Genomic DNA, 13,450 nt, shown 5'->3' on the forward strand with positions numbered 1-13,450 from the left:
CTGCTGGAGCCAGTCCAGAGGAGACAAAAAATGATTAGAGGGGATGGGGCAGCTCTGCTCTGGAGAAAAGCTGGGAGAGCTGGGGGTGTCCAGAAGCTTTGGGGTGACTTAACTGTGGCCTCACAGTACCTGAAGGAGCTGATGAGAAGGATGCTGAGGAGAAGGATGAAGAGACACTATTTATTGACAAGGGCCTGGGGAGACAGGACAACTGGGAGATGGATTCAAACTGAAGGAGAGGAGAAATGTCCAAAGGAGGGGACATGAAGACGGTGAAGTGCCTGGAGGAGCAGCTGAGGGCACTTGGTCAGTTCAGCTGGAGGAGGCTGAGGAGAAACTCAGCGCAGTTACAACTCCCTGGGGAGGGAAAGCAGAGGGGCTGGTACTGATCTCTGTGGTGGCAGGGACAGGGCCCTCGGCTGGAGCTGTGCCAGGGTCAGGATGGAAACCAGGGAAAGGTTCTTCCCCCAGAGGGTGTCGGTCACTGAACAGGTTCCCAGGGAATGGGCACAGCCCGAGCCCCAGGAGGGTTTGGACACTGCTCCCAGGGATGCACAGGGTGGGACTGTCGGGCTGTTTGTGCAGGGCCAGGAACCAGACTAATGATCTTTGTGGATCCCTTCTAACTCAGGATATTCTGTGATTCAGACTGGATATTAGGAGGAAATTCTTCCCTGTGAGGGTGGTGAGGCCCTGTAATAAATTTCGCAGAGAAGCTGTGGCTCCTCTGCTCCTGGAAGAGCCTAAAGCCAGACTGGCCGAGATCCACAGCACCCGAATCCACCGATGACCTCCGGCCCACGGCAGGAGAGGGCCGGGATGAGGCTCCCGGTCCCTCCCAGCCCAAAGCCGCAGGCGCGGCCCCGCCCCGGCTCGTCACGGGGCCGGAACCCGGAGCCGCCGGAGCCGCCGCTGCCGCCCCGGGCCCAGCGCTGCCCCAGCCCGGTCCGGAGCCGCGCCGCTCCCCCCGGGGCCGCCAGCATGTCCAACATGGAGAGTATCCGCGGGCGGGACGGGCCGGGAGCCGCCGGGACAGGGCCGGGGGAGGCGGCGGCGGTGGCGGTGGCAAGAGAGGCCTCCCCGCCGGGAGGAGCCCCCGCGGCGCGGGGGAACGAGGAGGCGAATCCCCCCTCATGGTGGTGGTCGCGGGGCCCGAGGGGCAGCAGCAGGAGAAGGGGGACGGCTGGTGTGGCACTGGCAGGGGCTGGGATCTTTCTACCTCGTAATTCTCTTTTAAAGACGAGATAACCGAGAAGGAATCTCATATTCCAGACCAGTATTTCCGGGGTGTGTTAGAGGATGGTGCCAGGCTCTGTTCAGTGGTGCCCAGCACAAGGATGAGAAGCAGTGGCCATAAACTAAAAACCAAGGAGTTCCACCTCATCACGAGGAAGAACTTTCCGTGGAGGGGGCAGAGCACTGGAACAGCTGCCGTGGGGGGTGTGGAGTCTGTCTGGAGACATCCCAAACCCACCCTGACACGGGAGGGGTTGGACTGGGTGATCTCCAGAAGCCCCTTCTAACCTCAGCTGTTCCGTGATTCTGTGGTTTCACCGCCCTGAAGGGCCAAGGAAGTGAGTGGGAAGTTCGGTGTCTTCCCAAGGTGTGATCGGGCAGCATTGGTTGGGAGTGAGGAAGGGGAAGTGGGGCTGTGGTGTATGGAGAGACAGCCCAGTTCCTGAGGCAGAAAACACAATTTATACTAAAGATAGTGCAAATTGTGCAGCAGGAACAGCATACCTGTGTATAGACTGGTATGTGAGTTATGTCAGCAGGGCTGTGACCCAAACAGCCACCTCAGTTAGCTGTGTTTCCTGCTCTTAGAAAGAATTTACACACAGAGCCCTGTGTGAACTGACTGAAACCTTCTTACTGTATAAAACCATCTTAACACACAGGGGCAGAGAACTCTTACAGATTCCAGAGGTCTCAGTGTGGATTCTGGTGGTCTCAGTGTGGTTGGAATGTGCAGGCAGTGCTGGCATTGCCGGTTGTCCTGGTGGGGACTGACGGGATTACCGGAGCAGCTGACTGTGAGTCACAAACTGAGGTGGAAGTTGGGTTCTGCTTGGGTTGTGGCACGTTGAGAAAGACACTTGAAGGGAGGATCAGGAATGTGCTCTTCAGGGATGGGTGAGCTGAGGAGGTGGCAGATGAGCTGGTTTAATGGCAGGTAAATTCCCCAGCTGAGTAACTGAGGAAGTTATTTCAAAATAAACTGCTCTAGCACTGGTACCTACATTAATATATATCCTAAATGCAAAGTCACACATGTTACCTGTTTGTAGCCTGCCTGTGATGTTTATAGGATAACAAAGACATTCCTAATACCTCCAGGTTGCTGTCAGAGTAAGAGAATAGCTGGACTTTAAAGCAGAAAACAGCTCTGGAATAATTTATGCTTGAGATATTGAAGAAACCTCAATACTCGTAATGTTTAGCTTCTTGTTTCCACTTAATTGTTAATTATCTTAGTACCTGCTGCATCTTCCTCTTGGGATATCACAGGTGGCAGGAAAGAAACCTACAGAGCATTCCAAAGATAGACTGATATTGTTTGGAAGCTTTAATTAACAGTACTTTAAGAGAATGTTTTTAATTGTTATTTTTACAGCACGCTCTATTCTCTGTCAGTAATATTTCAGTGCAGTCATTCCAAATCACTCTGAAGGTTTGTCTTACTGTTTTCTTGGAGCTTTCAGTTTAAGCAGTTGAACTTTAAAAACAAAAGTTTCTCTTCCTGACTGAAGTACTCTATGCCCAAAAGTCAGATGATGGAGCTGTCGGTAAGCCCAGGATCACTCACATGACCCAGGGCTGGGAAGGAGCTGGATGAGCAGTTTAAATCCAAGATCCTGCTGGGTTGTAGCTGGCCGTGGCCAGCTGAACCAGTTTACTGTTACACTGTTCATTTGTTGTGTTCTTCAGTGGCTTTTTTTGGGTGAGGAGGTTCCAGGCAGGTCAGGAAACCACATCATTTCCCTGAGAGTCACAGGCTTTGGGTGTGGGAGTGAAAGTAATGGCAGAGAACTGCTCTCAGTTCTTCTTGGGGGGTGTTTGGTGCTTGGATTTATCACTTTGAAATAGGTTTGGTCCCTTAACTTGCACTGCAGAACATCTGTTTAATTTGAAGTTTGCTGCAAAGGAGCTCAACAGGAACTCCAAAAAATGCGACAAAGAGGAAAAGGCTGAGAAAGCTAAAATTAAGAAGGTAAGTCTGAACCAAGCTTTTTAGATCTGTTGCTTGCCTGTTAGAGCAGGAAGACATCTGGTGTTTTATCATTTCCCTGGTGTGCATGAAAATAATCATGTGGTCAATGTTTGTGATTTAAAATATGTGACTATAAATATTCCTGTGTTTATTAATAAACATGAGGATAAATCCTTGTGCATCCTCAGGGATGGCTCATGACATTTGCTTCCCCAGAGGATTGTCTTGTATGTGCCTTGGTAGAGACTGTTGTTCTTAGAGTTAAAACCACTACATGTTTATAAGCTTGTATTAAAAGGACTTGTGGAGAGGAACTTCAAAACAACTTTTGAGTCGTTGAAGTAGTGAAGAGAGACTGAGTTGATTTGGTGTAGTGAGATACAGCTGTACCATCTATGCCTGTGTTTGTGTCTTGAGACTAAAACTGTTTTCAGGAAGAGAAATTATGTATCTGTAGCTCTGCAAAACTGCCTATTTGAAGTGCATTCTTTCCAGTGCCTTCCTTGGAAGGAAGTTAGGAGTTCTCATCTTGGAAATGTTTGGGAACTCTTGTAGGAGGAGGGAGGGATTTGTTTTCTTTTTTAATAGAAAAAGATATAGTGACTAATTAATGCTTCTTTCAACGCCAGAACAGACTACACAGAAATCCTATGTACAAGAGCAGGGAAGGGTAAAAGGCTTTTCCTTTTGTCTCTCCCTCTTTGCCAAGGCCATTCAGAAGGGGAACATGGAAGTGGCGCGGATCCACGCGGAGAACGCCATCCGCCAGAAGAACCAGGCCATCAACTTCCTGCGCATGAGCGCCCGCGTGGACGCCGTGGCAGCCAGAGTCCAGACTGCCGTCACCATGGGCAAGGTGAGGCCCTCTCCACCCTGCAGGGGCAAGGAGGAGACCTCTCATCCTCTCTGGAGTGGCTTCATCCCGGCTGGAACGAGCTGGGAACTTCCCCTTTTGGTTTTAGAGGTAGCCAAGAATAAATCTGCTGGAATTCGTCTGGCAGCTGCTCTTGAGATTATTTCACAAAGATATTTCTTCCCTTCAAAATACGGTCATGAGGCAGGAATTGTGGTTCCAGAGATCCTTTTTAGTTCAGATAGTTGTTTAAGGTAAACTGATTTACTGCTTTTCACCATGAAAGTTTACTGTGACCTGTTGACCAAGTGTATCCCTTAACAGCGACAGGTCTCAAGTCTACAGAAATGAATACCATATAAAGCGTATTTTTAGTGAATTTTGCCTCAGAATATGTATTTCAAGTGGTTGAATTAATTCCTAGAGCTGGGAATGGTAGGAGCTATTTAAAATATGACAATCCAGATGGCAATAGGATGTTACCTCCTATTTGATACCGTCAAAGCTCTGTGGACAGAGATAAGAGAGCTGGGTAAGAAATAACAGAATCCCAGAATAATTTGGGTTGGAAGTGAACTTAAAGCCCATCTGAGGCCAGCCCCTGCCATGGGCAGGGATACCTTCCACTGTCCCAGGCTGCTCCAAGCCCTATCCAGCCTGGCCTTGGGCACTTCCAGGGACCCAGGGACAGCCACAGCTTCTCTGGGCAACCTCAGTGCCAGGGCCTCCCCATTCTCACAGGGAAGGATTTGTTCCTAAACCGCTCATTTTTTCCTTGTAATGATTTCCTTCCCCTTGTTTCAGGTAACGAAGTCTATGGCAGGGGTGGTGAAGTCTATGGATGCCACCTTGAAGAGCATGAACTTGGAAAAGGTAAATAGATTTAATTTTCTTGGAGCTGACATCAAATGCAGAAGGGACAACATGTTTTAAAAAGGGAAATTCAATCAAGAGTTTTCCAGTTGAGATGTATTTTTTCTGTTATCTGAAGATAAGTGATTTGATTCATATTTTTCGTAGATATCTGCACTAATGGACAAATTTGAGCATCAGTTTGAGACACTGGATGTTCAGACACAACAGATGGAAGACACAATGAGCAACACTACGACATTAACAACGCCACAAGTAAGAATAATAAAATCTATCTCAGCAAGGTGATCTTAAATTTTGTGTCTAAACTGTTCGTTAACAGCACTTGAAACACTCAGCTATATGTTTGGGGTTTTTTATAGGAAAGTTGAATTTTGTAGAAGCATTATTTACAAGCTACAGTTCAATTAATGTCATTTTAACTGCTGAGCACCTCTGCTCCTTATTTTTGTGTTCATACCTTCTAGTGATTAAACACAAAACTATTCTGCCAAAGGCACTTGCCTTTAAATGAGTTTTGTTAAAATAATTCCTGTTCTCTGAAAATCTAAGAAGAAGTTGTCAGAAACTCCAAATGTAACAATCTTTTTTTTTTTTTCTTTTAGAACCAAGTGGACATGCTCCTGCAGGAGATGGCAGATGAAGCAGGGTAGGTGACACTTCTATTTCTTGAATAAATCTTGGTTCCCACAACCCTTCCTGGTTTTATCTACAATCCAATACCCTTGTTCTATAAATCTGTATCTTGGAAGCAGAGAAAAAACACAATTTTCCTTTTACCTCTGGACATTCCTGACTTGTCCTGGTGGTGAGTCAAAATTACTCACCAGCTGGTGTAACTCTGGAGTGTTCAGGGGGTGCTGTCTCATTCCTCTGCTGTCAGTTATTGTGCTTCCCCCATGATCTGCCTGTGCCTGACTTGATGTTTGCTCTGTTTTCTCCTGTTAGCCTTGATCTGAACATGGAACTACCTCAAGGACAGACAGGTTCTGTTGGTACAAGCGTGGCCTCAGCAGAACAGGTAAATGTTGGATTTCAGTCAGGTCAATGTTTTCTGGAGAAATGGGATGTGAGAATTAATGCTTCACTCAGTCAAAACAAAATGCTAAATTCTATTTCAACTGTCCCAAGGAAACTGTGTGGTTGAAAGTCCTACTATTGAAGTAATTTTAACAATACATTTGTTGAATGTTAAAGGGGATATTAATTGTTGAATATTAAAGGGAAGGGACCTGCCATGGGCAGGGATATTTTCCACTATCCCAGGTTGTTCCAAGCCCAGTCCAGCCTGGCTTTGGACACTCCCAGGGATGGGGCAGCCACAGCTTCTCTGGGCACCCTGTGCCAGGGCCCCCCCACCCTCACAGGGAAGGATTTCAGCCCCCTTGTCCTATCAAATATTCCACATTCTTTGAAAAAGAATTCTTTCTCTCCTTAGTTTTGTGTTCTGAAACTCCTTCCTCACAGCCATGCTTGGGATCTTAAGCAAATCTTGTTAAGCCATGAGAGAATTTCTCATCAGCTGGACATGAGATGGCAAAAGTTGCTTTTCCTGTTGCTGATGGTTGGTTTTCCCTTTTTGATTTCCAACTGTGCAGGATGAGCTGTCACAGAGACTGGCCCGCCTACGTGATCAAGTCTAACTGAACAGAGCTGCAGTTCTTTGGACCTGCTTCCAAATTCCCTGTCTGGAACTAACCCTGCACTACACTCAAGGTGTAAAACAGTCCAGCATAGATGTTTGAATATTTGTAATATAGGGTACTTCACTCCCAGCTTGCTATTCTTTCTAAAATACATTAAGTGACCCAAAAATATCAGCTCTAATGTCCTTTTCTGTACATTTGGAAGTTGATCTATTTTTTGCAAGCTTTTTTCACAAATTCAAGTTGATGTTCTAAGTCAGCTACTAATGGTGATACATTCTAGTTCCAAGCAAAGCAGAGTGTCAGTGAGTTATATTTTAAATTATGATTTTTTTAAATTATAAAAACTGTTTATGGTTGGAGAACTGATGTATCAGTTCAGATGATTGTTGTAGATCATTTTCCTACAGAGCCAAACTCCTGGAACACGCAGGGATGGACAGCGTGGACCTCCTGGAAAATGCACTTGTTGAAACAAATAAGTGGACTTTGAGTTTTTTAGTCTTTAAAAGTTAGGATATAAAGGAGTTACCAAAAGCTGATTTCATATAACTGAGGACTTGTATGGTGGCATCACTTTAGCACAGGAGAAATAAAATATATTTTTGGACTCTTTGCCAGGTCTGTTGCTCTCTGCAGATAACATCCCGTTGTTTGTAATATTCTGGTTTTATGGAGGAGCTAATTTTAGCAATCCTTTTATATTTCTGCATAGTAAGAGTCTGGCTGCTTTCAATAGCTTCAAACTCTTGTTGCAGTTGTAAAGTAAGAAATGGTTGTAGAAATTTGTAGCTGAGACCACTTGTGGTGTGTTGTGATAAACAGTGACGTTCAAATTCTCTTCCTGATTTTTTGGGCTCATTTTTATGTTTTGTCTATGTAGGGGTGAGGGAAGGTGTGGAGCACCAGGTTTGGAATTGGTTCTTAGTTACCTGGTGCTCAGGGCCACGTGGGTTTTTCCAGTGTTAGGGAATTGTTTAAGGAAAAAAAACCAACCTCACTTTTTTATTCAAGCAGGATCTTTTCAGTGAAAATGTGCAAAAATGATGAAACAATTCAGAGCAGTTTCAGATGTTATTTTGAATGTGTTACCCAACTCACTCCGAGGGTTGAGCAGGATGTTATGTGCTGAAGTAATCAAGGTTACTGTAAAAATAAAATCGGAAAAATAAGATAGACAAAACAACCTGAAATGTTGTGGGATTCTCTCTCACACTGGCAGCTGAACTAAAACCGTGAGTTTAAAATGGGATCTTTTCACTTGCTAGAAAGAAGTGGGGTTAAAAATAAATGTAAACACCTGAAGTGTTCCTCCTGTAAACAGGAGAAGTTATAAGTTGTTTATAAACCACGTACTGACAGCTGTAGTCTGGCTACCATCCCTTCAAATGATTAATAAAACATCCTAGAAAGGGATTTTTTCCTGCATTTTCTTCCCTGGCTGCTTCTGAACATTGTAACCGAGGTCATGGTGTATCTATGCAACCCAGTTACCCAGCTGGGGTGGCTGTGTGTGTGCCTTTGCCTTGCTGGACTTCCTTCAGCTTTTTAATATTCAGTTACTTCATATCATGAGAGTGCTGGAAGCTTCCTCTGTGGAATCGCTCCACACCAGAGTTTACTTGGAGCTGTCCATGGAATACTGAGGATTCAGTGTCTGATAGCAGACAGCTCCAGCTACTGTGTCTGGCTTCTTTTAATGTTAAAAATGATGCTGCTGTTAGACTGGTTTGGGCCATTCTGGAATTAGTTGAGGGTCAGACAGCAATTCTCTCATGGCTCTCACATGGTTGATTTTCCCAGTCTGTTGCCTTGCTGTGAGCCTTGGAGGGATTTAAAAATAGACTGGGATTGAGATTGCTGCAACAAAAAGGTTAAATAATCTTCATTATTTTATTGATTGGTGTGGAGTTTGATCTTATCCCAGGCTGGTGAACTCCAGGACCAGCATAGATTTCCAGTGTTGTCTCTTGAAAGGAATTTACAAATACAAAGGTTTGACTGACATAATTCAGGTTATGTCTGGGGGACTGTGATGCAAAGAGGCTTAGGAAGAAATGGGTGTTTGAGACAGAGAATTTTTGCCCTGTTGACTTCACTCCAGGAGTTGCTGTGTGTTTCAGCCTTGGCAGGGTTTGGGGCTGGTAGCTCCTGTGTGCAGAACTCCTGCCCTCTCCTGGGGAAATGCTTTCACTCGTGGCTGGGAGCTGCATCCAGAAAGGTTGAAGTTATATTTTAAATACATACATTTTTCTCATGTCATTTGGAAATGCTTAAAGCTGAAAGTTACTCCTAAAGCAATATTTGAGTTTCATCCTTCCTCCCTTCAGGCTCCTCAAAACATTTCTCTTGCCTGAGCAGCTCTGGCTCCTCACTCCGACCTTGTTTTGTCTCTGTAAGTTGATTGTTTGTAAAGTTCATTTCATGTTAAATCACTTGTTTGTGCTTTTCTGGAACCTTATTGCCAGCTAAAATTTCAATATTTCTGCTGATGAGCAGGCACATCTAAAGTGAAACATTGCTTGAAATGTTGCTGGATGGTTTTGCTCAGCATTTTTATTCTCTGTTACTAAAACTGCTGGTTCGTGGTAGCTTTGTCTTCATTAGAATTCCAAAACAAAGCCATGCAAAGCTTCAGATGAAAGAAGAGGGAAGCAAAACAAGAACAAGAACTTAAATGTCATGATTGCAATGGGATAAAACTTATCAAGTTGCCTTTGTGGAGATTCTCAGAGCCAAAAAATAGTGAATTTTTGTGAAACGTAATCAGCAGTTGTGTCCAGACATAAATTCTGAAGCTGGTGCCGTGTATAGAGAAGAGAATAATTTTTGTAGCTCTGAGTTCACTTTGAAAACTGCTTTACTTGTATGGGACAGTTTGTAAATGTAACTGCAGGTGGTAAATAAAATTGTACAGACAACTCATGCTGGGTGTGTGTCCAAGTTTTGTGGCTCCTACAGGTCTCTGTACATGGATGGAAAAGCAGATGGAATGTCTTTCCTGTGGGAAGACATCCAGAAAATTCAATATTTATGGGGAGAAAATAAGAAGAAAATAAAGTGAGTACTACTGAGAGAGATTTTTGACAACTGGGGAGTAATTAATATTAAGTATAACAACATAAACTCTAATTTTATGTTTTTTTAAAAAAAATGTTTAGTCTGATATGGAGAGAGCCCCATGCTTAAACATCTCTGAGGGTTTTCTGTCCTTACACACAGAACAAGGGACCACTGGAAAACTGGCAAGGAGGTGGTGTGGGTTTGAGATTGGGTTTGGCTTTCCCAGACCTAAAAATCTTCAATTTTTACATTTCTATTCAGTCGTTCAAGAGCCAGCAGAGGGCACCTCAGGCTTTGCTTTCCTGGATCCTACAGAAATGACAGGTTGGAGTGGTTAAAGGAAAGCTGGTTGCTTTGGGGAACCGTCTCTCCCGCAGAACCTGTGTTTGGGCAGTATCCACTCGCTGTAGGACGCGCCTGTGCCGGGGCTTTGATCGCAAAATCCAGGTCGGCAGCACATCTGCAGGGCCGTCAGCTGAATGGGCTCAGTCTGCACTAAATACTCTTCAAAACCGTCCTTTGCTGCCTTTGGGGGTAATTTAGGTTTCTGAGATCTGCTGGGAGTGTGATACTGAGCAACCTTGTGCTGAAAACTTGGGTTTCAATTTCATTTCTAGGTAAATTTTGGGGGCTTTTAGCTGTTGTTCTGCTTTTCACCTGTGACAATCCTTCTGTTTCATACATAAGGAAACACTCAGTATGCGCTGATGGCAATGGATTTTAGTGGTAAATTTGATTTTTTTTTTTCAGAGCTTTGATGAGCTTTGGTTTGATGAAGGACTGACTTTAATTTCAGGATTCTCCCTGCAGTTCTGCCTTCACCTCTTGCTGAGGCTGCTCTGAGCTCAAAACAGCATTTGGCTCCCAACTTTCTTGTTTCAAACAGTATTTTTCCAATGGAACCCTGAGTAGGGTCAGTGGCCTTGCTTGTTTCGGAAGCAGCTCCCTTCATTACCATTCCATGAGGGAAAGGCTCGATGTGAACAATCTGTAACTAATTTCATGTGCCAGTGGAGCCGCTTTCACTGGGAGAAGATGCACTCAGAGTCTCCCAGGCTCCTGCTTCCCTTTGCTGCTATTTATTAAGGAACTCGGCCTGGATCAGCTGCATGATGTGGTTCAAAAGGGAAAATCAAAGGAGCTGCAGGATCCAGGTTTTGGGAAAGCTTTCCAGGTGTGAGGAGCTGCCAGATCCAGACTCAGCACAGAGGCTGCTCTCAGCCCTTACCTAAATAAGGGAATTTTAGAGAATAAAATATTTCTTATTGCATATTTCTAATCTAAATATGCATATTAAATAATCCAAATAACTGGAGAATTATAGAAATGCTAATTATATAGAATAATAAAACAAAATATAAATAAATAATAAAGATCTAAAAATAATCTAAATAAAATCTAAATGTCTAAAAACAATGATGTTTTACAGTCACACCTATCTGAATTGCTTAGGATATTCTGAATTTATTAAATCTGAGTGAAACAATCTTTTTGCAAAACTCTAAAGCAATGAACATGACATAATGTTTATATCTGACAAGATAATAATCATCTTAATTTAATTTCCCTGCTATCTGATTCATAATTCTTTATCACAATCAATTTCTGTCAAAATGAGCTGTCAGGGATAGGAAAACATTTGAAAACTTCCTTTAAAGATGCTCACTATTTTTTATTAAGTCTTTTATGACTCTTTTTTCAAAGATTAGATAAACATAACCCTGGAGTCTCTACAGGAGACATTTCCCTTTATTCTTATCACAATCAAGGCTTTGTTTCTCATGCTGCAAAATGGGTTATTACTAGAACCATTAATCTGGATTTCTGTTGCTGGTGGTTTTTCAGTTCCAGGTTCCATCTGAAGTCCCAATATTTGGGAAATCCATCGGAGGAGCTGGCGGACCTGTTCAGAGTGTTGTAAATTAGTTCCAGTCTCCACGAGCCTGCTGTGACTAATTGATGTGACCTGGAAGTGGATAAAGTCCATAACAGTAAGATCAACTTTTCCTCTGGTAATTTGACAAATAGAGCCCTTTTAAAAAGTCTCATGTAGGCTCCATTCCCCATTTGTTCTGTTGTGATGGGCATCATTTCCGTGTTGGAGTGATAATGATTTTCCAGATTTCTGCTGATTTGTAGAGCAGGTGCCTTTATTTATTAATGCCAGAAGAAGGGAAAGATTCAACAACACCAACAAAAAGAGAATTCCTGGCAACAGCTGTATATCAAAGCCATTCCTTATCCAGTTACCTTGCTGTAAGTATTTGACTGCTGCTTAAAATCTTTGTATTTAAAATGTATTTAAAATGTAAAATTACATTTTTTGCAGAGTAGTTTTATGTATAAAGAGAATAGGATTACCCTAATTTATTAGTGGTAATTATTACATTTAACAATAGTACTGTTTTTTCATCTATATATTTTAGAAATACTAAGATTAATACTCACCAAACCCCGAGTTTTCTGATGTGTGGTGAGTTTAAAGCAACAAATATAGAATATCCCAGGTTCTCCTCCAAATGTAATGCTTTTGCTGAAGCTTTACAGGTTTTTTTTAGTCTGTGGTTGGAGTAATAAATAAACCAGATATTCCCAAGCTCTTCATTAAGTTTTATGGGGATGTTTGGGAAATCTGTCTGTTTTCTCTGGATACCCTTTACCACACAGGTTTTCCTCCTCCTGCACTGTGGAGATGTGCAGGAAGGCTGGTGGTTTGTGGAGTTGCTCCAGCTCATTTATTTCCTACAGCCACAGGGAAATCAGGAAATCTCAGTGTTGTGTGGGCTTCTGCTCTTGCAGAAGGGGCTGCTGGAATGGGATCTGTGTAGTGGAACCTCCTGGAAACTCCACGTTGCTGCCTAATGAATTTTTTAAGAAGAATTTTAGGCAGCCACTCTAAGCACTGTACTGACTGTAAGTAAATCTGTGCTGCTTTCTGGATGGGCAGGGATTTAAGGAATTTCTCTGCTCCCAGCCCCTTCCAAGCCCACATCCCATTCATCCTTTCTCCACCAACTCTGTCATGCTCCAAAATAGTCTCCCCATGACTATAAACCGCCCAGCAGTGAGCCAGGGGAGTCCAGTCCCTATTTATTTGTGCTCCAGTGGGATGTGAACCTTGGTCTTCCAGGGTGAAAGGTTGAGGGATGAGTGTCTTGTTTACCTGTGCTTTTCAGAGAATGTTTTGCTTTAATCTATTAAGCAGACACACCATTTTGTCCCGTGGTGTGCAGTGTGATGGTTAACGATGCGCTTAATTACTGCCAAACCACATCTGAGTGCCCGATGGCAGCAAGCAGGAGACTCAAAGCCCAGTTGGTAGAGCAGGAGGGTCCAGCAAGGTCCCCCCACTTCAGGGTTTAATAGAAACATCTTTCCATGAGCTCCTGCAGCTTCTCCCTGATTTATACATGGCTTTGGTGATGGATAAAACCACATTGGATAGTTTCACATCAGCTCTGACTGATGGCTGAGGGCAAAGTGGGAGTGCATGAGGAGAAACCAAATTGTCAATGGATTTTAAAATCCAGACTGGATTCTTTGGAAGTTATTTTCAAAACCAAAAATCCAAATCTGATTCCTTGGAAGGTTATTTTAAAAACCCCAAGACCTGAGTTAATTCAACCACTGTAGCGCTGCTGCCTTTAACACACTTGAGGATTTCTCTTCCCTGAAGCTCTTACGTTCAGACATTCACATCCCAAAGCTGGCATTTGCTCTTAATTTTTTGGCAGTGTTGCAGATTTGTTGTATACATTAATCAGCCAAGGTATAGGGCTCGGGCACATCCTCCACCAGGCACAG

At 43.6% G+C, this 13,450-nt stretch overlaps 1 protein-coding gene across 1 annotated transcript; it reads left to right on the forward strand.

The window, feature by feature from the left end:
- Positions 1-873: 873 nt before the first annotated feature.
- Positions 874-9,508, forward strand: CHMP1B (charged multivesicular body protein 1B). The gene is made up of 8 exons (XM_005526130.3): positions 874-997; positions 3,114-3,211; positions 3,921-4,067; positions 4,869-4,937; positions 5,085-5,192; positions 5,543-5,586; positions 5,886-5,958; positions 6,536-9,508. Exons 1-8 carry the CDS (start codon positions 982-984, stop codon positions 6,578-6,580), a joined length of 600 nt encoding a protein of 199 aa, XP_005526187.1. The 5' UTR covers positions 874-981; the 3' UTR covers positions 6,581-9,508.
- The last annotated feature ends 3,942 nt before the right edge of the window (positions 9,509-13,450 follow it).

Source organism: Pseudopodoces humilis, chromosome 15 (genome assembly GCF_049639895.1).
Source record: "Pseudopodoces humilis isolate 2021_Gansu_Grassland_sample_001 chromosome 15, ASM4963989v1, whole genome shotgun sequence".
Classification (NCBI taxonomy): Eukaryota; Metazoa; Chordata; class Aves; order Passeriformes; family Paridae; genus Pseudopodoces; species Pseudopodoces humilis.